This window comes from Miniopterus schreibersii, assembly GCF_964146895.1.
Source record: "Miniopterus schreibersii genome assembly, chromosome: 4".
Taxonomy (NCBI): Eukaryota; Metazoa; Chordata; class Mammalia; order Chiroptera; family Miniopteridae; genus Miniopterus; species Miniopterus schreibersii.
The window spans coordinates 72,734,737-72,758,672 of NC_138105.1; the positions used below are offsets into that span (position 1 = coordinate 72,734,737).

The following is a 23,936-nucleotide window of genomic DNA, read 5'->3' on the forward strand; positions in this document are numbered from 1 at the left end:
TGCCATGAAAATGCAAAGACATCCTGGGTCCCCAAAGAGGGACAGGTTTTGATGGTTTGGACTATGGTATGACCGAGGGGAACAAACTAAACCAGTTAGGTGTCCTGTCTCTCCTCCACCCCATCCCATCAGAGGGGGCCAAATCTCACTGATTTCCAGTGGAAAAACTGGGCATCTGAAGTGGGAAAGGTAATTTTAAACAGAAAAAACAGAGCTGCAAACTCAACTGGGTAGAATCAGATTTCCCGCCTGGAAATGAGGGTGATTAAATACTGGGAATGTTTTAAAATCAAAGTTAACAAGTGTTCTGGAATGACCAGAAGTGTTGAGCCAAATGATAGCTTAAAATCTCGGGTATTTTTTTTTTAATGTTTTCCAAAACTCAGTTTCCAGGAGGGGTACAGGGGGGCCACAGGAAATAGATCTATGCATTTCAGAAAGAGAACAGTCATTTCTTCAAATTGCCATTCAAATCCACTCACCCCTCTGCCCTGCCCAAAACAGAGTACCTGAGTCATGCATGAATGGCTCTATTTTTTTCATTAGCATTTAATATTTTTTCCACCGAAACAAACGCAGTGCTATTCAAGAAACTGTAGATAAAGAGGGTTTTGTTTCTGGCTTTTATTAACAATGTCTCCATTTGTACACATCCACAGTGTGCACAGGCTGTCAACAAAAACGAGCTAACTGCAGTTGTAAAATATTTACAGGTTGCCAAGAGCCAGGAACATAGCAGCGTATTGGGAGGCTTCAATAAGCCACAGGATAGCTGGGCACAAGGTGGATCTGAAATGAATCGGGCGTTCACGGGGCATGGATATGGATGGCAGAGCTTGTTTTAAGAAGGATATTCTAGGAGTCAAAGCATCTATAAATAATGCATGTCACACCTAACCAGGAAACAAGGTACTTGGCAAATCTGAACAAAGAAAACTTCTTTTAAAAACATGGGTGCACAACAGACAGTAAAACCGATTCTGGGAAGACAAACTCTGAAGCTCTCTGAGAACTAGATGTTTGGGTACTGATGAGGGTGCCAAAAACACCCTAAAGTGACAGCATTTTATAATCTGGAGTCTTTCTTCATACCAAGAAACAGCCAGAATTCTGAAAAGGCACTTGAATTTGCTTTTAAATAGCTTTTTGAGGGTTTGGGGGGGCAGCGGGGAGGTTGGCAAAAGGGCAGAACTTCAGAGTGGTTGTTCTAGGTTGGATTTCTCTTTTCATCAGAGCTGGTAACTGAAATAAGTTTTTGAAAAACCAAACTGCTCTTCCTTCATGCACCCCCCTGGTCCTTCGATTTGTACTTGCTGCATAAAATGCAGAGGTGGGACAGTCAGAACTCCTGCACTGAGACCTTTTGGGGACAGCAAGATCCTAATGTAACTTTTGCAATCTTATTTTAATACTTCGGAAGTGTCTGACATCTCAGCTTCCAAAAATCAATGAACACAACAGTCTCCAGGCGAGAGAAACAATACAGAGAGTCAACAGGGAGAGGGAAAGACAGATGGACAGATGCGGCCATCAGACTGGGCCACCATGCTGGAAGGACATGTGCCCTCATCACAGAGTATCCAAACCATAGCGCTTTTTTTTTTATTGAGAAACATTTTTTTTCTTACAGAAAGCAGCAGTACAGAATAAATAACACAGGTAATGGCATGAGGTACCAGGAAACGTAAGCCAAAAAAATAGCCCCAAAGAAGCTGCAAGCGGAGGGGGAGGGGGTAGCAGGGAGACAGAGAACTCAACTTACAGAGGTGAAGTCTGCAAAGCCCAGGGAAGAGGCTTTAGAAGGCTTAGCTGAAGAGGAGGGAGCAAATGGATCTTTTCCACTAAACGGGTCCCCAAACCCCCTTTTATTTTGGAACGGGTCACTGCTGTCAGCCCCGAGTGGCTGGAATGGATCGGGGGAGTCAGGAAAGTCTGCAGAACCCAGCTGGCTTACAGGTGTACTTTTACCTGGAAAGTTCAGGAGACAGAAAAAAAAAAAGGAGAAAAAAAAGAAATACAAGTTACTGACCACAGACAGAACAGAGTCCATGAAATGGGGTTGCTGTGGGATGAATTGTGCGCCCCTCCCCAAACTCATGTTGAGATCCTCAACCCCAGGACCTCAGAATGTGGCTATATTTGGAGGACCTTTAAAGAGGTAATTAAGTTAAAATGAGGTCATTACATGGGCCGTAATCTGACTGGTGTCCTTATAAGAAGAGATCAGGACACAGATACATAGTGGGGAGACCATGTGAGGAGGGCACAGGAGAAGGAGGCAGTGCCAAGGAGAGAAGCCTCAGGAAAAACCAACCCTGCTGACACTTTGATCTCATACTTCCAGCCTCCAGAACTGTGAAACAATAAATGTCTGTGGTATTAGCTGCCCAGTCATGGCAGCCCCAGCAGACTCACTCAGGGGTAATAGGCCTGTGACTGCCTGTGCAGTATGGCTCAGAGCGGGAGTCTGCCCACACTGGTCCACCTGCTTTTCTAAGTCATGTTTTAATGGTCCACCAATGCCAATAAGCTGTGCCAGTTTGTTTATGGTCCTCTGTGCTGCTTTCATTCAAGGCAAGAGAGCTGCGCACTTGGGATGGAGAACGTAAGGCCTGCAAGGCTAAAAATATATTGATTATCTGGCCTTTACAAGAAAACTGCATCCCCCTGGCATGGAGATGTTTGGCTCTGATGCCTGGCAGGCAGTAAGCAAGCCATATGTGAGAATGAGGGATGCTCCAGACCCCTGGAAGTTGGAGCCAGGCCAGAGCAGCTCCACCGCCTGGAAGTCAGACCAGCTGAGCACCCCAAGAACCCTAAAAGGAAACTGAGGACTCCAACTGCAGCTCTCTGCTCTGCCAGCGGTACTCAGATAAATGTGGGCACCCTCTCCTTGGGCCACTCCACAGGCCCTCCCACCTAGTGTCTGCAGAGTTCCCTGTCCCAGTTCCCATCCAGTCTCCTCCAACCCTCTGCACCCCTTCCCCACTGCAGAGCAGCACCATGTGTGAGGATGGCAGGTGTCACCCCCAGGAGAGGACATGCAAAAGGTGCTCTTGTGGGGTGGCTGGCTCAGAGGCCCTAAAGCCCTGGAAGAGGTGCCTTGGGGAGAACACCAAACCTCAGGCAGTGGCACCATCCGAGGCTCAATCACAGATAGACACACATGTTCTCACACAAAACACACTTGGAGGGACGGGTATGTGTGTGTGTTCTGGAGCACCTGAGGCCACTTCTGTGCCAGTGTGAGCAAGGACACCAAAACCCATGGGCAGGGGTGCCCTGGGAGATAGCATCCAGAGGGATGGGGATGCAGGCTTGGGTCACACAGGGAACAAATGCTGACCTCATGGCCTGGCCAACCCGGTCTCCTCTCCATAGCCATTTCTACCGTCCTGACTGCCTAGCTAGTCTCTCTCACACCTTCCCTTTCCCCTTGGCTCACTTCTCCCCTGCAGCCACCCCACTGCCTTGGCCACCTTCCATGGTACTGACTTCTGTCCCGGTCTAGCCTCCAGCACACCTGAGGGTCCTCAAGGGTCGGCTACATGTGGGTGGTGGAGCTCAGTATACTGTAGGTACCAATAAATCCCGCCCTATCCCTGGTTCCAGCCAGCCCTCTGGGGGTAACATGTGAGCCAGGCACCACCATACAGGTTCCACAGGACCCTCCCGAGGGACTCAAGGCCCTTTGAGGGAACTGCTCTAAAAAGCTAGGAGGGACTAAAGGACATCTAGCTTCCCTCCTTTGCAAGAAAGAGCAATATTCACTGGTGTATTCTTAGGCTAATTTTTTACCAAAAACTAAAATGATAGTGGACCAAATATCAGAATTCTAACACGGTGGGGGGAAAGTAAGAGTTGCTGGGGACAGGTTGAGAGCCCCAGGGTAGGGAACAGCCTCTGGTTCCGGCAGCAAGTCCCGGGGGCAGGTGTCTGACTTTTGGAGCACTCCTTGCAGGGTCTGGTCGGTCACAAAGGACAGAGTCTGAGCAGGATAAGGAGGTCAACTGACCCCAGCCAGAGATCCAAAAGTACATCTCCCCCTATTGTGATTTTTTTCTTTTTAATTAAGAACTTCCTCCCTCAGTTGTTTTTTCAAATTGCTTTTGTGGGGTGGGGTGTGGGGATGGGGGTTGTAAGACTCCAGCCTGCTGGGATTTGAAGCTGAGGTTTCTGACAAGCAAAGAGATGATGGGGAGATGAAAAGCATCATTCACATCAAGAATTGCTCATGCCTGGTTTTGCTGTTGCCGAAACCGTTGTTATTTAGAAATCATGACTGTGTTAATATGAAACCAGGGCACATCAACTGCTCTTGCTTTCAGAGGGGAGAAAAACAACAACGGTTTTTTCTCGGTTGTCTGTTTTTGTGCTTCAGCATGAGGCTGAATTATTATTGTACATGACACTTGCAAAATCGGGGGTGTTCCCAGTTCGGGTGACATTCTGCTTGTGACCAGAGGCTTTCTGAGGACACATGCCAGGACAGCCCTGAACCCAAACTTCCCTCTCTGCATCCCACTTATTTTTAGCAACTGCACTTTTAAAACATTCTGGGTCTAGTTCCTGCTTTTATGTAACCACTTCTGCTAACTCCTTACTCATTTTTCCGATTTTCTGAGGTGTAGCTTATCTCAAACGTGACAGAATAACTTTAATTTGCCTCCATGTCCCTGAGCAAATTCATTGCAGTTTAATGTCTTTTCATGGTTCCAGATACCACGAGAAAGGATCATGACTGAGGAATGTTTCAGAGAAGAGAACAAAAATCTTTTGAAAATTGGTACAAAAGCTATCCAGAATGATGCCTGGCACGCGCAGTTTGGTGTCACATCCCTAGACTTCTGCCGAGGGAACCACCGACCAGAGTGTAGCAGAAGGAGGTGACCAAAGTAAAACGAAATAGAGACCCCCCCAGGGGGCTGCAGGCTGCTGACTTGGCACCCACAGTGATTCTCCAACACTAAGTTTTCACGAACAAGAGAAGGACACAAGATTGAAGAAAAGACAAAATAGGGCTTATTTCAAACCGCAGCAGTTTCAACAGTTACCCAAGCGGTGCACCGAAACCACACACAGGACTGCCTTTAGCAAAAACAATATGAACCCGATGGTTTACCACAGTGTGTGCTGTAAAAAAAATTTGGTGGCCGGCTCCACCCTGGTAGAAATGTCTTCAATTTTCCTATTTCTTAACTTCTCGAGGCCTGAGAGCCCCTGGGGCCAGGATTGGCCAAGTGGCCAGGACCACGGCAGTGGCTCCAGAATGAGCTGTTGGCAGCGAAGCTCCCAGTTCTGCTTTCCCAACATGCTTTTCAGGAAACCCTGGCTGGGAAGGGTCCCTGAGAGCCAGTGCATGGAAACACAACAGCACACAAATACACACCCCGCCCCCACCACCAAACTTCAAAAAACATGAGCACTGAGAAGTCTGAAAGAAGGTGGATTCTCTTGTTAGACATTCTTTACTTAGGAGAAGAACGATAGGCTTTGGATGATTTATGGTCTCAACATATCTGATTAATAAAAATATCAAAAATACACAAGTGTGAATGTTGTATTCATTCCAACTGGACACTTGCTGAGTTCTATTTATAAAATTCAGGGCTCCAGTTGGAAAATGCAGTTCTGTAGATGAGAGATAAATACAAAAACAACAGAACAAAATAAAAAAAATAAAAAACAAAGGTTTGTGGTCAGTCAGCTGCCCCACCTCAGCTATTACCCGACACAACACAGGACGTTCTCACAACTGCGATTTATCCCAACATGGGACATCCACACAACTATCATTCACACTACACAACACAGGACACCACACAACTATCACTCATCCTACATAACCCGGGACTCCCACAAACTGTCACCCATCCTACAGGGGATCCTCCCGCAACTGTCACTCATCATACACAACATGGGACACCCACACAACCACCAGGCTTCGTAGAGTCACACCACACGGGAGAGCTGTGGCTGGGGAGGGGGCACTCCTCATTCCCTTGGCTCCACCCTTCCCACCCTCACATACAAGCAAAAACAGTTGAACTGGGGGGAGAGGGGAGAAAGAGAGAACCAGGCTGTCCAGAGCACGACCCTTCAAATTCATAATCACTTGGGAACTTTTTACTGAAAAAGACTGCTTTTCACCAACATGTATCCATGTTTCCTCTGGCTCCCACTATGGTGGGCAATGGAGGGCGCGAAAACACAGGACCTGAAGGTGAGGAGTCCTGCAGAAACAGCCCCGCGCTTGCTGCTGCACATATGAGGAGAAGGCGAGTGGCAGATCAAAGCCGTGCCAAGTAGCACAGCCCCGCAGATAAAATCTGAGGTCCCACCATCAGAGCATTGAGATTTTCCACTAAAAATATTTACCGAATTTTAAGAAAATCTGCTTAATGCATTGAAGAGAACAGGATGAGGTTTGGTTCTGAATTGTTGAGAAAAGCTGAACAAATATTTACTATTATCCACTGGGCTCCCCTACAACTGGTGTATTTTCCACCCTCTGGGAGGTGTCTGGGGTGGTCAGAGGTCATGGAAATCTCACTGGGTGAGGAGCCTGGTGGATGTGGGGTCAACCAGCATCCGAAGGAAAAGAAGAAAAGGGGGGAAAGTAGCCACGCATTTTGGGTCCTCTAAATATAAGCACCTTTTGGAATGAGAAACACGTTTCAAGGTTTCCACAAAAGGCTACTATAACATTTATGAGAAACCTGACAGAGGATATATTAATTCTGTAGCAAAAATGGGGAGGGAGCTACATGATTCACAGATGAATCCCAACTCAGTCTTCACAACAGAAAGAATATAGACTGCAGGTCTCACAGTTCTGCTTTTTGAAAAATCACATTTGTTCTTTGATTTGCACCTTCGACACACTCTGCCGGTCTGCCCGCACCCGCACCCTTCAGGGGCTCAGGTGCCTTGGAGACACGGGGAGATGCTAGCTACACAGCAGCCAGGTGGCGGGGCCCTGGGTCTGCACCACAGGGGCCACTGCCTTTGTTCCTCCTTACAGAGGAGCGCTGATGCTGTCAAAATGCCACTTCTGCTCGGGCAGAGAGGTGCCGTGCCCACATTTAAGAAAATCACCAGGGTGCCACGCAGTGGGTCTGGAAGCGGTTAGAGGCATGTGTGCACTGAAGGGCCAAGTGCAGAGCCCATCAAGAGCTTCCTTCTGCTATGGGGGCAGCTCAGGAGTTGGGAGAGCCTGTAGCAAATGGGGAACCCCCCCACTCTCACTCTCTTTATGACCATCTCCCCCCAATCAATCACACATGTGCTGTTTTTCAATTGACAATGGTGGAGGGAGGAGGGTTGACTCAATGCTTTGAATGTGAGAAAAACAAGAAACGAGCAATCATGTTCACCCATCAAAAACAGCAGGGGCAGCAGCACAGGGAGCACCTTCCTGGCCCCCTCACCTTGCTGTAGGTGGAACCAGAAACCTGAGGGCTGGTGGAAGGTACACAAGGCTCCACGGTGGTTGGGGAGGGAGCCAGGGGCAGGGCAGTGGCTCCTGTCTGTTCACACCCACACTCAGATACAGGATGGGAGTTCAGGCTCTCTGCACCCTACCCCACAACCCCCGCAGGACCCCAGCTGGCTAAGCCAGCTGAGCCCTGACTTCTATGCTCCAAGACCCCAAGCCTGGGCATTTGCACCCCACTGAATAACAGATGACAACTGTATCACTCCACTCCCACTCAATCCAGCCTTCTGGGTGCAGGAGGGTGGGTGTGTGCTAAGATAGGCAAATGCTTCTATTTTCGAACTCAGCCAACTTTGAAGAACAGAAATTCACCCAAAGAATAACCCATCTCCAGGCATTTTACTTGTAAGAGGCCAAAAGGAAAATGACATTTTCCCTACTGCTGCCAGCTCTCAAGCACTTGTTCTCAGGGGTCACACCCAGCCTGGCACAGACCCTGCCAGTGTGCAGGAAAGGTGGGCTCCAATGGCTGGCTGGCAGTGCCGAAATTTTCCAGGCTTCTCGGGCTGGTGGTGAACCGCTTGTCCCATTCTAGAACTTCATATGTACCCACTGATTATCTCTTTGAAATCATCGTGGGAACGGAATTAAAGTAGTTAACTTCAAGGCTGAGGTGCTAACCACACGGCTCAACTGGAGAAGCCATTTTAAAAGTGGATCTTGTGTGATAAACATGAGGTCGAGACCCACATGGGTGAAGGATGACCACCCTGGTTTTGCCCCAGCCTAGCCTCTCAGAACACGGGAAGAACCAAGCACACAGCCGGTTGGCACTGGCCAGGAACCCAGGACTTCCTTCATGACCATGTCATGTATTGCAGCTCACCCAGGATGGTCAAGGTGACCACCAAGCAAGTGGGTTGGCCAAGAATGGGTGGTAACCAGAAAACTGCCCCAGAGAAAGAATCTGCAGTCAGTCAATCTGTGTGGAGTCCACATGCAGGTTGTAGGAGGGACTCATGTTCTAGGGGGAAAAGGATTTTCTCCTTTTTTTTGAGAATCGTTTGAATCACCTAGGATGCAGGTTAAATGTATCTCGTTTGCCTGTGTTCATCAGAACGATTATGGGAAAGGGAAAAGGGGCAAAAAGACCTCATAAGTGTGTACATGGCTTTATTCTGGGGGTGAAAAGGTCATTAGCAGTAATAAAAGGACAATTAAATTGTGGAGAGGTTAAAGGTGACTGGCTGGTTAGTGGTGAAGGCACACTAGCTGGTGTCACCCAGGCGCGCTGCAAGAACCGCAAAGCAGGGCTGCACTTGCAGGAAGTGGCAAGGGTGGGGCTGGGCACAGCGTCCCACTATCTGTCGCCGCGGAGCGGGAGGCCCAATCACTGACACCCACACAGCCATTTCCTGCACTTGAAAAAAATCTGTTTCTCCCTTTGCAAATCAACAACTTTTACCTAGAAACTCTTCAGCGGTGAGTTCTGACTGATCTCGATCTCTACCCGTTGCAGAAAATACGCACTGTTTACCTGGGGAGGTGTGTGCACGGACTCCAACTGACAGGTTTCGAAGGTGTTTGATTTGCATCTGCCTGGAAGAAACCAATTCTCTCGACCCCAAACAGACACCTGCTGGTTACTCAACATTATGATAGACCTTTCTAGAAAAGACTTCCAGGCATAGAGAATTCAGTGCCAAAGCCCTGTAAGTGCGCCAAAGGGTGACACAATGGTCCCCAAGGATGTACTTTCTGGCTGGGGTCAAGAAAGAATTGAGGATTTGGGGTTAAGAGCAGATGGCGAGCCATGGGCTGCTCTAGTCACATGAGTATGACACCAGAACTCTGCCAGGAAACCTCCGTTACGCTCCCAGGTGGAGAGTGTCCCTCTCTATGACTGCACAGGCTGACATTTAAATACATGTATTTATCATATGTCAATTAAACCTCGATTGAGCTAAAAACAACAACACAATTACCCCAGAATGTGAACACTGCAGCCTCTAGTGCATGCAAAACATCATGTATAAGGCCCAAACGTGCATTTGGTCCTATACAAGCGGCAACCCTAAGCTTTGCCAGAGAGGCCCCTGGACCCCTCTTGTAGTTCAGCTAACCAAGCTCTGACTTTACTCAACTGTGAAGATTTCTGCTCAACTGCAGCCTGGTGGGGAGAAAAGATCCCTAATAAATCCTGTGAACATATGGCCCATCCCATCTTTTCCAGGGAAAGGAGCCTACAGAAGGGGGATCCTGTGTCCTGGTCCCACACCCTGGGATGGGGTGGGTGATGGCTGTCACACACGTCACATTATAGATGATCACTGTGCAGGCACTCTACCCACATGGGCACTTGCTAAGCCAGAGTTGGTCCTGTGTTCAAGCAGGAAAACTGAGTCACAGCAAGGTTAAGACACTTGCCCTGAGCCCCTCAGGGAGATGAGCAGCAGGGGCAGCAGGGCCAGAACATGAACCCAAACCCTCACTCCAACATCTGTCCAGAAACCAGCCTGATCCAGCAGGCTCCGTGTCCTAATAGCACAGGCAGTTCGGCAGCCAAGGGTACAACATCAGATTCACCTGCCCTGGCTTCACATGTGGCGCCAATTCCAGGTGCAAAGACCTGACAGGTTCTAGAAACCTCTGGGCCCCCTGGGACAAGCAAGCCCCAGGTAGGAAAGTGGTAACCTCAGTCCCATGTCATGTGCAGGGTGGCAAGATCTTGGAAAAGCATGTTCTGTCACCTTGGTTTCTGTGAGTGCAGGTATGAAGTTGTGTATTTAGTTTGTAAGAAAAACCACCATCACTGGGCAGTCTAAATTGTCCACTATGCCTGTGCCCACAGGATTGCAGCTCAACCACCAGGACCACAGGGCCTCCAGGAGCAGGGTGCCCACCTTACCTCCTCCCCACTAAGCCATGCTGGGATCGCCTCTCTGCCACGTGACAGGAAGGCCCTTGAGTGTGATCACACAGTGCTCACAGGTGAAGGTGGCCTCCTCCTCATGATGGCCATATGGCCTCTCCAAGCAGGAAAAAGCCAGGTCAACAAGAAGAGCAGAAAAGCACATTCCATTTCCTCACTTTCAACCTGTTGAATTCTATATTTTCTTAAAAAAACAAAACAAACAAACAAAAAAAAACCCCAACACTCAGATATACTCTTGGCTACCTCCCATCCTAAGCAGTCAAGAGAACAAGAGGCATGCCTGGTGTTCTCATATGAATGCTTTGAGCAGAACTTCCTCCTTCACTCATCTGCTGACCTGTCCTACTAATAACCAGGTAACTCCCAGGCTGCTCCTGGTTTAAGTGCCCTGCTCCATGCAATGTGGACAGGGACAAGAGGGGGCACTGTGTATTTTGGGACTTAATTCTCTCAACTAGAGAAGCAGCGTGGGGCAGATACCTTCCTCTGCATCCCCAAATTGCCAAATGCTTGCCCCCAAATGCAACTCATAAAACAAAGTCAACTGCTGGATGGATGTCGAGCGTGAATGCGTCACACAGCTTACAGTTTTTACGGCTAGTGTTAAAGGTTAGTATGAAATCACAGCAAAATGCCACTGGAAGTGCTCAAACAACAACCACCACACAATAGGTACCTACCACCCAGTAGCGTATATAGTGCACAGCTTTTCTGCTCAGCCATCGCTTCTAGGTAAGAGAATCAGACGAGACATTAAGGCCTCTACAAGGATATGTCATAGCCGGTCACAGATTAAACACTGCACAAGCACTGACAGTTTTCCAGAGCATTCTGAATCTCACAGTGTGATTCTCATTATGGCTGTCTATGGGGGTGGGAGGCCCAAGTAGGGGTAGGTCACCATGTTCAGGGCTGGCCCTGCTGCCACCTCGATGCATGATTTTAGGTGGCCCATGTGACCTGTCTCACTTCCCTTTCCTCTTATGGTAAATAAAGGGCATCACAATGCCTGTCCTGACTCGCTTGCGGGTCTTGCTAGGTCTGGAGAGGTAATCGTCATGTGAGTGTTTCTTAAAGGTCTGTTGATGTGAACAGGATATCGGGGGCATCTTACAGACCAAGGCAGAGCACGGGTGTGATAGCCCAAAGCCACAAACAAAGGCAGCCTAAGACCCCATGATACAGGCCCAAACCTCCCAAGGTGTGGACAGCTCTCTAAAAAGTCTGAGCTCTGAAACCAGCTCCAAGGAAGTCATCAAGGCCTCTGGTCTCAAAGGCCATGGCATACTGAAAAAAGAAGCCAAAATGGGGTAGGTAGGCTCAAAGACAGAAACCTGAGGGAGGGGACAGCAAGGGCAAGCTCAAAGCAGAGCCAACAATGATTCAGGGAAGGAGAAGAGGCTGGGGTTAGAGACTCCAAGGAACCTTGAGAATGAAGCTCTGCATTTCCCAGCAGGTGAGGGGAGCAGTTCTTCCCCGAGGCTCAACAACTGCTGCACTGCTCTGCGGGGGTGTGCATGTACATTCACACAAGAGGGTGTGCACCTGTGCAGTACGCAGGCAGGTGCATGCGAGCACTGTGAGAATGTGCATGTACGAGGGTGGATGCATGTGAATATGTGCACATGTGTGCACGAACACATGCCTACCTGTGTGTGCAGTATGTGAACACATGTACACATGTGTATAAGTATGTGCCTGCATGCAGAGGGGTGTGCGCGTGTATGTGTGCACCCATGCTCTGACTTCCATCTTTCAGGAGGGATGAGGAGACTCGATGCTATTCTATCAGGAGACTGTCAAGGGTCCCCTAAGAGCCGCTGCCTCTAAGATACACACAGCCTCTTAGAAGGGAATTCCTGTTGTTTTTGCTTTTCTCCCCCGTTTTATGGTAAATGCCTTTGATGTGTGGCTGACAGAAGTGATCTCTCTATATATCTGTTTCTGCTCACAGCAAATCTGTTATAAATCTGCCCAGCCCATGGTCAGACTTTTTCTCATGTCTCATATGTAAGGAGGGCAAATTGGGCTCTGCACACAGGGTGCCCATCCTCCTGAGAAGCCCTGGCCCTGGTGACAGGAGAGGAAAGGCAGTGTTTTTAAAAATAACTCCTTCTCTGTTTGTCACTACTGACAAGTGTATCTCATGTAGGAAGACTGGCCTGCCTTGGACCAATGACCATTTCTAACTACAGACTCAAGGACCTGCAATGATGACACAAAGTGGAGCTCCTTCGGCAGACTAAAGGGAAGGAGCAGGCTCAGGAGGGAAGGAGAAGGAACAGAAGGCAGGACTGAGGGAGCACCCACAGTCCAGAGACAGTGTGAGTGAGACTTTGCCTGGAGACCAGTGAATGAAAGACATGTGTTAGCCAGGGTGCTAAGAACAAAGGAAGTGGGATGAGTAAAGGAACTGGGAAATGGCAATGAGTCCCTCTGCTGCTTTTAAATCTGGTACCTGGACTGTGGGCCTATCACTATCACACAGAGACCCCACACATGGCTTAAAAGTCTCCAGAATCCTCAGAGGGAAAAAGCGCCAAGGCTGAGCAAAATTATATTGCCAGCCACAGACAGGCAAGGTGGGGTCTGCAGGAAGCCCCTTGCTGGGAGTCATCTACTGAGATGTGGTGTGGGAGTGGGGGAGCACCCTGCTTTCTCTCATATCAATCGCAGCCAAGGAAGATCTCCACTCCTGACACTCCACCCCGAGTCCTTAACCAGTCTGGAAATACTGGATTGAGGGGGCAGGCTCAGCTGCTGTCCCCACTCCTGGACTACACTGAGCCAACTTGAGAAAAGCTCAGTGGGGTGGGCAGGCCAGAGGGACCGCAGAGCCCTCACCACATGCTCAGCCAGGGGCTATGTGGCATTTCTCCTTGCATTGAGGAAGGCACTATGCCCTGCGCCTTTGGGAGACCATCTGGGGCCCAGAACAGAATCTGGCCCACAGGATGGGGCGGGAGGAGTACTCCAGGCACACAACATGAGTGGACCGAGGCAACTGGGTAGAAAGGAAATCCTCTTGTTCTGAGTACAGACCTCACAGCAAAGCTCTATTCTGGGCTGGTGAACGAATGGGCCATCAGTCCCCCACCATCCTGTGACAGTGGGTGGGTGGGTGGCGGTGAGAGAAGAAAGTGTACTGACCACTGGGCGGTTTAGGCCGTGGAGGAGCAGGTTTCTTCGGAGGCAGAGCGGGAGTGTCCTGTTTACTTTTAAAGGGGTCATCGGAGAATCCTGCCCCTCCAAAGGAGGAGGTGAAAGGACCAGAAGGTGGGGGCTGTAAGAGAGGACATGAAAGAGAGGCAAAAATAACTGTTAACACGGAGCAACGGATGTTCACCGAGCCAGCACTCAAGTACCAAGAGCGTGGTGAGGCTCCCACCCTCTGAGATGTGCAACTCAAACCCCACTAGGACTGGGGTCTCTTACAAGCCCCCACTTTCCTTCACCCTGAATAGCCAGGGTCTCCTGGTATATTGTGAGGAACAAGCTGAGAAGAACACAGAGCAGGTGAGAGCAGCCCTGTGTCCTGATGGGCTTATGTCATGGGAGGGTGCTCCCTGCCACACACATTTTTCTGCCTGCAGAGGAACATCTCTTCTGACTCCAGGGTCCCCTGGGCCTCCTGCTCGTGCTTCAGAGATGTGTCTCACTTTCACCTCCTTCATTCAGTGACAGGCAGCTCCAGGCAAGGGTCAGAACCATACCACCAGACCTTCTTTGTGTCCTCAGGGGCGGTTGCCCACCTAGTGACTCAGGTCGGAGCCCACCCTTGAATACCTGGCCAATCCCTACCCCTGTCAGCAGGGCCAAGATTACCTCTGTGGGGCTCTTATCACCTCTGGCCCAGACCCTTCCCCAGCCCTGCTCCCACCAGCAAAGCATCCCACCCTCTCAAACCCAAACTGGACCCCATTTCCCCTGCAAAATACATATGCATGGAAGATGAGTGGGTGGGTGAGTGGGAAGATGGTAGGTAGAGATGACAGGTAGGTAGATGTAAATCAAGATGACAAGTAGGTAGATGGTAGGTAGAAATAACAGGTAGGTGAGTAAGTAGGTAGAGATGACAAGTAGGCAGGTAGATGGTAGGTAAAGATGACAGGCAGGTGGATAGGTAGGTAGGTGGTAGGGAGAGATGATACGTCGGTGAGTAGGTAGGTAGATAAGTAGAGATAACAGGTAGATGGGTAGGCAGGTAGCACTATATATCCCTGTTGCCCATAGGTACTCTTTATCACACCCCCACTGCCTAATTCTTTGGCCTCATCCCTGCTGACTCCCCCCATCCCCTCCTAAGACTCCCTGGTACCTGGAACCCCTTGGGGCCCCATCTCTGGTCCCCTGTGCACACAGGGTCTCCAGCTGGGGAGCTCAGCCTGCCCTGTCCACCAGGGCCCCTCTACTTCCTCAGAGACTGGCTGGACCGCACTGCTGCCCCCAGAGCTCTTTCTGACACCCCTTCCTGCCAGCTGTGCCTGCAGATGTCCCATAGGATTTGCATCACCACACCACACTAACAGGTTTCCAGCCCCATCCCACCTAACTGGGTGTCTTAGAGGGCAAGCTCAAGTTCCCCTACTCTCCTCTGTGTCTGCTGTGAGCGACCACAGGTGATGGGGCAGATGCCTGCTGGCCGAGCCTATAGCAGGAGTGACTATCCATGTGCACCCCTACCTCGAGTACCAGAACAGCGCCGGGCACAACACACCTCCACTAACAGTTGGATGAGCCACAGGCAGGCTGGCTCATCTCACATGATGGGTATCCCAAGGAGAGAAAATCGCTTTCTATGGGGGTGAGGGACCACTTTTACTGAAATAAAAAATAACTAGAAAAAAGGAGCAAGAAGATAACATAGCTACTGTTTGGCTTTCCACAGTTTCAGTTATCCCTGGTCAACTGCAGTCTGAAAATATTAAGTGAAAAATTCCAGAAATAAACAATTCTTAAGTTTTAAATTGTGCACCTTTTTAAGTAGTGTGAATCATCTCTTTGTCTGGCATCTCCATGCTGTAGATGCTCTCTGCCCATTAGTCACTTAGTAGCCATCTTGGTGATCAGATCAATCGTTGCTGTATTGTGTTCTTATGCTCAAGTCAACTTTATTTTACTTAATAATGGCCCAAAAGCACAAGAGTAGTGATGCTGGCAATTCAGATGTGACAAAAAGCAGCTGTAAAATGCTTCCTTTAAGTGAAAAGGTATGCACGTATAGGAATAAATATAGGATCTACAGGGTTCAGTACTATCCATGGTTTCAGGCATCCACTGGGGGTCTTGGAAAGTATCATCCATGGTAAGGGGGGATTACTACAGTAGAAACAAAAGAAATTAGTAGAAATGGGGAAAAACACTAACATGTTTCTCAAAGAGCAAAGACAAGGAAACGTGGGGCAGGGCGGGGTGGGCTACACATAGCAGGAGATGGAGGGAGGGCAATGAAGGGTACTTTTAATTCTTCCCCCAGTGGGACAAGCCTAAGGATAGAAAGCAAAGCAGGAACACAAAGTACATTGGTGGGACTTTCTCAGATAAGTTGGACCCAACAAATCACTGGAGAAGTAGGGAGAAGGGCATGCCTCCGTCACCAGAATAGTGCTGTGCGGCTGCCCCTCTCCTTGAGGATCCAAACACAGGGACAGGGACTCAGCCTCCTCTGTCTCTGGTATCTAGTCATAAACATTAGTCTCAGGTAGGGGAGAGGCAGCTAGCTCACAGGGAGAGGGGTCTGGAAAGGGTTCTGCACACTCAGCTGACCCTGCTGGTTCCAACCCCCAGCACTCTGATGCCACCTGCATAGGTAATCTCACCATATCTTCCCAAAGACCTTGGCAGGGAGTCCTACTGTCACCACTTCCATTTTATACATAGGGAAATAGGCACAGAGAGAAGATGCAGCCTGCTAGCCACATAGCACCTCAATGGAGTTGGGGTGGGAACCCATGACATCTGCCTCCTGAGCCAGGGTTCTTGGGCCCTGCCCTAGGCTCTGGCAGCCTGTCTCCCCGTAGTAGGTCTCAGGCCACATTCTGGGCAGAGCATTCCTGTCCTCAGGCCTGTGAAGGAGACACACGTGGATGTAGGCAAGAGGCAGAGCAGGCCAAGGGGTCAGTGGGTAGAAGTCCCCACAGAAGATGGTCATCTGCAACTCCCCCCGACTCATTTTCTGCTAAGATCACCCTCATTCCAAGTGAGCTGGGCTGCCATAGCTGTGGCAGGGCAAGGAGGTGCCTTTCTCCACAGTTGCTGCTCCCTTCCCCCAGGCTCCATGGTCACTTGTTCTTTTAGATACAAAAGTCAAGGAGTCTCTTAGCAAAACCTGCCACTAAAGTTTCCGCAACATCAGTCCCCTCATCTGTGAAGCTGACAATGACAAGCCCTAGCTCATAAAGCTACGGCCAGAACACAAGGTCATGTATAAGTTGATCCAACTGGCTCCAGGCAAAGTCAGCACAAACACAGCGAAGTTATTATCATGTCAAAGATGTGGATGTGATTAGAATTCTTTTAGACATCACAAAAATCTGCAAAAACTCCATCAGCTCCTGACACTTTATGTCTGCTGTTCCCTGCCATCTGCAAAGTCTTTCCTGGGGGGAGGAAGCATGAGAACTGGGGTACAGTATCAACCTGAAGCTTAGCTTTGTAATGGGTGATTTTAGGGTTTGTTGTCTGGGAAAGAATGGGGTGGGGGGAAAAGAGATGGAGAGGTAGGGAACATTGGTACTTCTTTCTCTGCTGTTCATAGAACACGCCCCGGGCCTGGGGCTCACACAATGTCACCTCAATCTGAGATAGACAGGCAGGAATTAAAACCATTTTCCTAGCAGAGAGGCAGCATGACGGACCCTGAGGCCCCCATGTGGACCTCAGTCCTGGTCCTGAGTACTGGCAATTACCAGCTCTGGGGACAGGGAGCAAAGGGACACCAGAGCCCTCTGAATACCCCCCAAGTCCCTGGGTACAGAGCCCCCTTGTCCAACCGACCCTTGTGCTACAATAACTCTCCCAGCAGGCTGGATACACTCCACTCTCTCTTCTATTTAAATAGACTGAGCTGAGCAGCTTGCTTCCATGTGAAAGAGTTCCAACCGTAAATGCCTGGTATGCCACACCAGTGAATTATATCACTTCTAACACCAAAACGTCTGTCATTTCCAAATCCCAATTTTCACAACTTCAAGTTTCCCAAGAAGCTTCCTTTGGAACCCAACTTGTTCCTCCTCAGGCTATGACTTCAGGGAAAGTCGCTATTTTTGGAAGGGTTTCAGTAAAGTCGGTAGGGGCTCTCTGGGCTGGCCCAGAGTGAAGCGTTCTCAAAAAAAAAACAAAAAACAAAAAAAAAACACACACACACAGAAAAGCTACTATGAAAAAAGCAGCTCTAAAACAAATGTGTTTTGTGTTTAAAAAAAAAAAAAAAAAAAAAAGCCCTAAATAGAAATGTCTAGCTTTAAAAAAGAAAAACAACTCATAGGCTAACAACCAGCCTAGTATTTCATAGATGGCCTTTTTCAGAGGAGAGGGGTAAAATAATTAAGCTGGGGTCTTGTTTTTATTCTCAGATGCTCCCTGAAATCTATTTGGGGGAATTTGTTTTGACAGGAAGGTAACATAGGCTTAATACTGTCTAGAAAAATCTCTTTGGGTCTGTGGGGACCTCAGCTAGGAAAGCAAGCCCAAAGAAACTCCCCAAAGGAATCGACTGGAGTCACATCACTGACTGCCACTTTCCTTCAGCCAAGGAGAAGGTGGACAACCCTGCTTAGATGAGGAAAAGCTGGCAATGTAAAAAGAACCACCAAGAAGTCCCCCCCCAAAAAAAAACACCCAAAACCACACACCTTCTTGCCACTTTACTTTCGTTTCCCTCAGCATTTTATTTATACACATAATGTTCTTGAAAAACAGAAAGGGAACCAAAAGGAAAACACAGACCTGCAAGGTTAGGGCTTGGTATTTAGCAGGACCAGTGGCACAAGATCAGGAGCGGATGGGATCATGGAAACAAAACAATGGGGTACTGGAGACAGTTTTCCACAGTCTCATCCAGCTCCATCCCACACAGTGCTGCCAACAGGAAGGGGCGCTGGCTATGGAGTCATTAAGTGCACGTGTGTGTGCATCCTGATGGGGACACGAGAACAAGAAGGAAAAAACTGAAATTTCAAGAGGGAAAGTGCAACTTTAGGTTAGACTGGGAAGAAAGACTGAAGTGCCCAGGCTCAGAACTGCCTGGCTCTAGGGACTCTGCAGAGTCTGCCTGGAGGAGGGAGGGGTGGCCGTTCCTGCCATTGGCGCCTCCAGGCTGGCAATCCTGCTTTGGCCCTCTGTGGCCACACAGCCTCTACTGAGACGCTTCCTGAAACAGGGCCTCCCTTGTGCCCTAGTCCTTGTCCTAGGTGGACCACTGCTAGCTCTCACTCCCTCTGCCTCTGGGACCAGCCTCCTGCAGGGAGATGACCCAAAGTGACAGTTTCAGAATTCAACACAAACCCTTTCTTGGGGATGCTGCCACCATGTGGCAGAAGTTTTCTGATTTCAAGAGATGGTTTCCGGTGGGCTAAGCAGGGACTGAAGCTGAGGGCACACAGCTCCACTCAAGGAGTGCAGGCACATGTCACATCCACTAAGCAACAGGCTAATGTGAGGGATAATCTTACACCTAGGTGCCTTCTGACCAATCCCAGACAGCATCCCAATTGTCAGTATTACAGTGTTTCCATTTGAGGGATGGGGGCCCATCCCCTCCAGGCACTGGAAAAAGAGAGGCCAAAACACCAGCACCTCCCTGGACTCCCTCCCATGGCATCTAATGGGCACATAGTCACTCTGCCTCTTGCAGAAGCTGGATTTGCTACCCCAACAGTAATGCTCGCACGCTTCTTTGAAAACCTAAACAGAATCTCAAATGCTTCTTGGAAGCTACGTACCACAATCACATGTTGCTAACCACAAGAGCTCAGCGTCCAGACAACTGTGTGCTCTTAGGGCTGAATGAACATGGAGCAAGCAAGCAGGATGCTGTGAAGAGCTGGCGCAGTGGAGGTACTGGGTGGAGACAAGCAGGGTGCTCCTTGCTGTGAGTACATAGCTCCCATATCCTCCATGGGCTCCTGCCCCAGTCCCCTCTGCACCATCTGGCTGTGAACCTTCCCCAATTAGGATGTAAGATAAGAGAATGGGAATGTATTCTGTTTGCCCCCCCCCCCCCGGGATCAATGGTACCTTGGCAGGAGCAGGAAGAATAAATGAAAAAAAGCAGGGTTCTACTACCATAGGCTGTATTGTGTGGGTTTTTTATCTGTGAGAGATACCCCCTCACCTGCCTTGGGGTGTGCCAATAAGGAGCAGAACACATAGGTGCTGGAAACGGGATTTGAGGCCAAGACAGAGCACGCCTAATGCTTTCCATAATTCTTCAAAGAAACACATGCTCATAGTTAAAACCAAGGGACTCTAAAGGTTATAAAAAGAACAGAAGACCCTCAGCCTGTTGCCTTTCCCACTTGCCAAGGCCAATGTTTTCAACTTCTTAGCAGTATCTTTTGGAATTTACCTCAGTAATCACAGGCTTCTACCGCTATTTCTGGATCTATCCATCCTGGACATGATCTACTGACTTCTTGCTACATTAAAGATTCAGCTTTGCCCCGAGCCCTTCTCCACAGCACTCTGGCACCATCCAGGACTATATCCGTAGTCAATTAATGTACCTATGGCCACAAAGATACAATGTCCAGCCGACACGTGAATGTTGTCTGTCTTGAAGTTCACTTTTCACCTAGGGATTTATTCACTGGGCTCTCACTTTCCAAACCCTTTGGGGTACTGTCCAAGGCAGCTCTACACACTTAGCCCACTTCCTCCAGACACCTCCCACCCGCCAGCCTGTGGTCCATGGTTCCACAGAAAGGATTGGGGGCTTGGGCAGTTTAGGTCAGAGGAAGGGAAATGGTTCTAATCACAGTCACAGGTACTTTCTAGACCTTGTTTGCTGACTCATGGCCTAGTGAGGGTGCATTTCAGAGTTTGACCGGTAAAAAGGAAATACATATGTGGTATTAACAACTACACCTGGCAGCCATGACAAGACCACAACAAGAGGTACAATTACCCTGGCAGAGGTGTTCCATGGGAGGGGCTTTACCTTGGACATCTGACTGAAGTCCGCAAAGCCCTCAGCACTATTGAAGGACCCACTTCCAAAGGGGTCTAAAGTTCCAAAGTGACCTGCAAGCAGCACCAACAGAGGCAGAGTTACAGGGCATCCCAGGACACGCTTCCTGGGGTCAAGGGGAAGTGTTGCCTCTGGGTACTCAACAGTCCTGGAAGCAGGAGATCCAGGAGGCCACATTTGTTTGCTGGGGCCATGCATTTGGACAGGGTGATGCCTGTTGTCCCACTGGTTTAGGAGGGGAGAAGAGGAGCCATTCAACAGTAATCCACCACCCACACGATTGATATAGGGGAGTCACCCATGGGTAGAGGTTTTTGTTGAGCTTTCTCTTTGGTGGGGTGATTTGCCTGGTAACCCCCATGCCCACCTATAATATCAAACTATATAACCAATAAGTGAGCTTAGCAAGGCAGCAGGAACAGGCAGGGCCTATTCCCAAAAGCAAGGGGTAATCCGCAAATGATCCTCTCCCTTGATGCAAAAGCCAGTACCCTCAATCAAACTTTGGATTCTTTTAGGAAAGCTTCCAAGGTACAAACCAAAGATTTATACAGAGGAATGAGTAAAGAGTAACTAATAATGTTGGTTATTACTGAATTAATTCCTACTGCTGAGCTTCCTTTCCAGAAAGATGCTAGCACTTACTTGGGAAGATGAGCAGCCATGGGGAGCTCTAGCTGCACTGCCTCAGGCAAGGAGGGTCTGGATACCACTGACTAATAATATAAACACTTTAGACACACCAGTTTTGGAAATGAAATCATTAACTGGGTGGGCTCCTTCCACTGCCTAAGGAAGAGTTAATAGGAAAATAAACCATCAGTCTCACCTGATCCTTTTGAGGAGACACTGGAGGATGAAAAAGGATCACTGGATTCAAAGGGGTCGAGCTGAGTAAAAAGAAAGAGTGAAAAGCAGTTTGTTTATTGCACAGTCCACTTATTCAACCTCAAATTTTCTTGACATCTACATGCACCATATCTGGTGCTGGGCCTTGGGGAGGATAAAACCATTAAAACCAAACCTCAGCAGAGTAAAACCCCAACAGACTGACCCCTTCCTGCAGATAATACCTATAAACTCTGAACAAAATTCAATTAAAAAATAACAACAACAACCACCTGAAGGCTCAGAAAAAATAGTACAGTTGACCCCTGCACAACGTAAGTATTAGGGGTACTGATCCCCCACATAGTTGAAAAATCAGTGTATAAATACAGTCCACTCTCCACATATGCCAATTCCCAACCACAAGTCAAAATTATAACTGACCCGTGAACAACTTACAAATAGAATAAGTGAACCTGCGTAGTTCAAACCCATGTACTGTACAAGGTTGAGTTTTCCATTTTGACAGCTATAGTCTGAGAGTATAGGGAGGCTAAGACTTCAATTAAAAAAATGCCATGTTTCTGGTCTGAAGACCAAAGGATGGAGGCCTGGGACAGTCACACCCATGGGAAAGGGACAGGAATCCAGAAAGGAGAGGAAGAGAATGGAAGCCCCAAATTCCATGATTAGCTCTGCCCAAGTCTCAGGCTTACTTACCCCTGCAGACTGACAGCAGCCTACAGCTAAGGCCACAGGAATGAAAACCACAGGTAAAAGAGGGAGAGTGTGAAGTGTGAATCTCACCAAGTTAATGCCTAGTGAAACAAAACCACCAAGCTCTTTGGAGAAATGTAACAAAATCCAGCGTCCACAACAGAGCACCCATGATGCACAGGATACATTTCTAAATGATTCAATATACAAGAACCAGAAAAATGTGGCCAGTTCTCAAGGGAAAAGACAATCAATGGAGCCAATCCCAAGATGACCCAGATGTTGGAATTCTCAGAGGACAACAACTTTAAAAGAGTGATAACTGTGCTCAGAGAGATAAAGGAAAATATGCTTGAATAAAAAGATAGAGAGACCTTAGTAGACAAATAGAAATTGTACAAAAGAAACAAATAAAAATTCTAAAACTTAAAAGTATAATATCTGAAATACCTTCACTAGGTTAGCTGAACAACAAATGATAGAGAAAAAAGTGAGTGAAGTTGAAGATAGATTAATAGAAATTCCCAATCTGAAGAAAAAAAATAAAAAGAAAACTGGGTTTTAGAAACTTGTGGGAACATAGCAAAAAGTCTAATACATGTGTAACCATAAACTCACAAAGAGAGGAAAGAGAGTCAACAGGGTAGAAAAAAAAAATTTGAAGATATAATGGCTGAAAACTTGCCAAACTCGGTGAAAGACATAATTTACAGATTTAAGAACCTCAGCAAACCCCAAACAGCATACATACAAAGAAAACTACATCCAGACACTTGACAGTCAAATTAATGAAAAGCAAAGATAAGGAAAGGGTCTTTAAAGCATCCAGGGAAAAACGACACATTACATACAGGGGAACAACAATCAAAAAGACAGGTGATTTCTCATCAAGGACAATGAAGGTCACAAGACAGTGGAGCAACATCCTAAAAGTGCCAAAAGTGATAAAAAATACTACTAGGTTGGGCACAAAGACACTTCAAGAATGACAGACAACAAAGTAGACCAGTATTACAAGAAGTGACAAAGGCTGAAGGAAAATGTTAACTGGAGGGAAAATTCAGACCTTAAGAGAGGAATGAAGAATGTTAGAAATGGTAAATCTATGGGTAAAAATCACAGACCACTTTTTCCTCTTTAAAGTTTCTTTAAAATATATACAATGAATTAAAGCAAAAATTATAACACAGTCTTACTGACTTTATAATACATTGATGTTCTACATTCACAGGACAGCTATAACATAAGAGATACTGCTAGTTGAGGGGAGGTGGATAAATGGACCTTATATGGTTGCAAGCTTTCTACATTTTACATTAAATGATATACACATTGTATGCGGGAAACGTATTTATATGTTTTACGTTGACTGGTAATAGAGCGCGCGATAAAAACTACCCGAAAACAATGTGTTAACTCCAAGTAGCCTATAAAAAGTATACGGTAAAGCAACCTCTAAAAAATAATAAAAACAGGTACAGTTAAAAGGCCAAAAGAGACAAGTAAATGAAATTCTAGAAAACACTCAAATACTCCAAAGGGGGCAGGAAAGGGTGAACAGGTATAAAACAAACAGGATTAAAAGCAAGCAAATAGCCCTAGCCGACTTGGCTCAGTGTTAGAGCATCGGCCTGTGGACTGAAGGGTCTCGGGTTTGATTCTGGTCAAGGGCAAGCAAGTACCTTGGTTGCAGGCTCCATCCCCAGCCCCGGTAGGGGAGCATGCAGGAGGCAAACAATCGATGTGGGTCTCTCACACCGATGTCTCTCTCTCTCCCCCTTCCACTCTCTGAAAAAGCAATGGAAAAAATATCCTCAGATGAGGATTTA

At 48.0% G+C, this 23,936-nt stretch overlaps 1 protein-coding gene across 12 annotated transcripts in view; it reads right to left on the reverse strand.

Moving 5' to 3' along the window:
* EPS15L1 (epidermal growth factor receptor pathway substrate 15 like 1) overlaps positions 1-23,936 on the reverse strand; it is a 94,359-nt gene that overhangs the window by 4,047 nt on the left and 66,376 nt on the right. For 2 of the 12 annotated variants that reach the window (XM_081137276.1, XM_081137272.1), the window contains 5 exons: positions 21,392-21,452; positions 20,533-20,615; positions 13,524-13,656; positions 11,054-11,101; positions 1,763-1,968 (listed from right to left, as the gene is read on the reverse strand). In XM_081137276.1, the coding sequence (XP_080993402.1) occupies positions 1,763-1,968; positions 11,054-11,101; positions 13,524-13,656; positions 20,533-20,615; positions 21,392-21,452 (531 nt within the window). Of the gene's footprint in view, positions 1-617; positions 1,969-11,053; positions 11,102-13,523; positions 13,657-20,532; positions 20,616-21,391; positions 21,453-23,936 lie in introns of those variants that run through there. The other 10 variants (XM_081137279.1, XM_081137281.1, XM_081137274.1 and 7 more) reach the window with 8 other exon arrangements.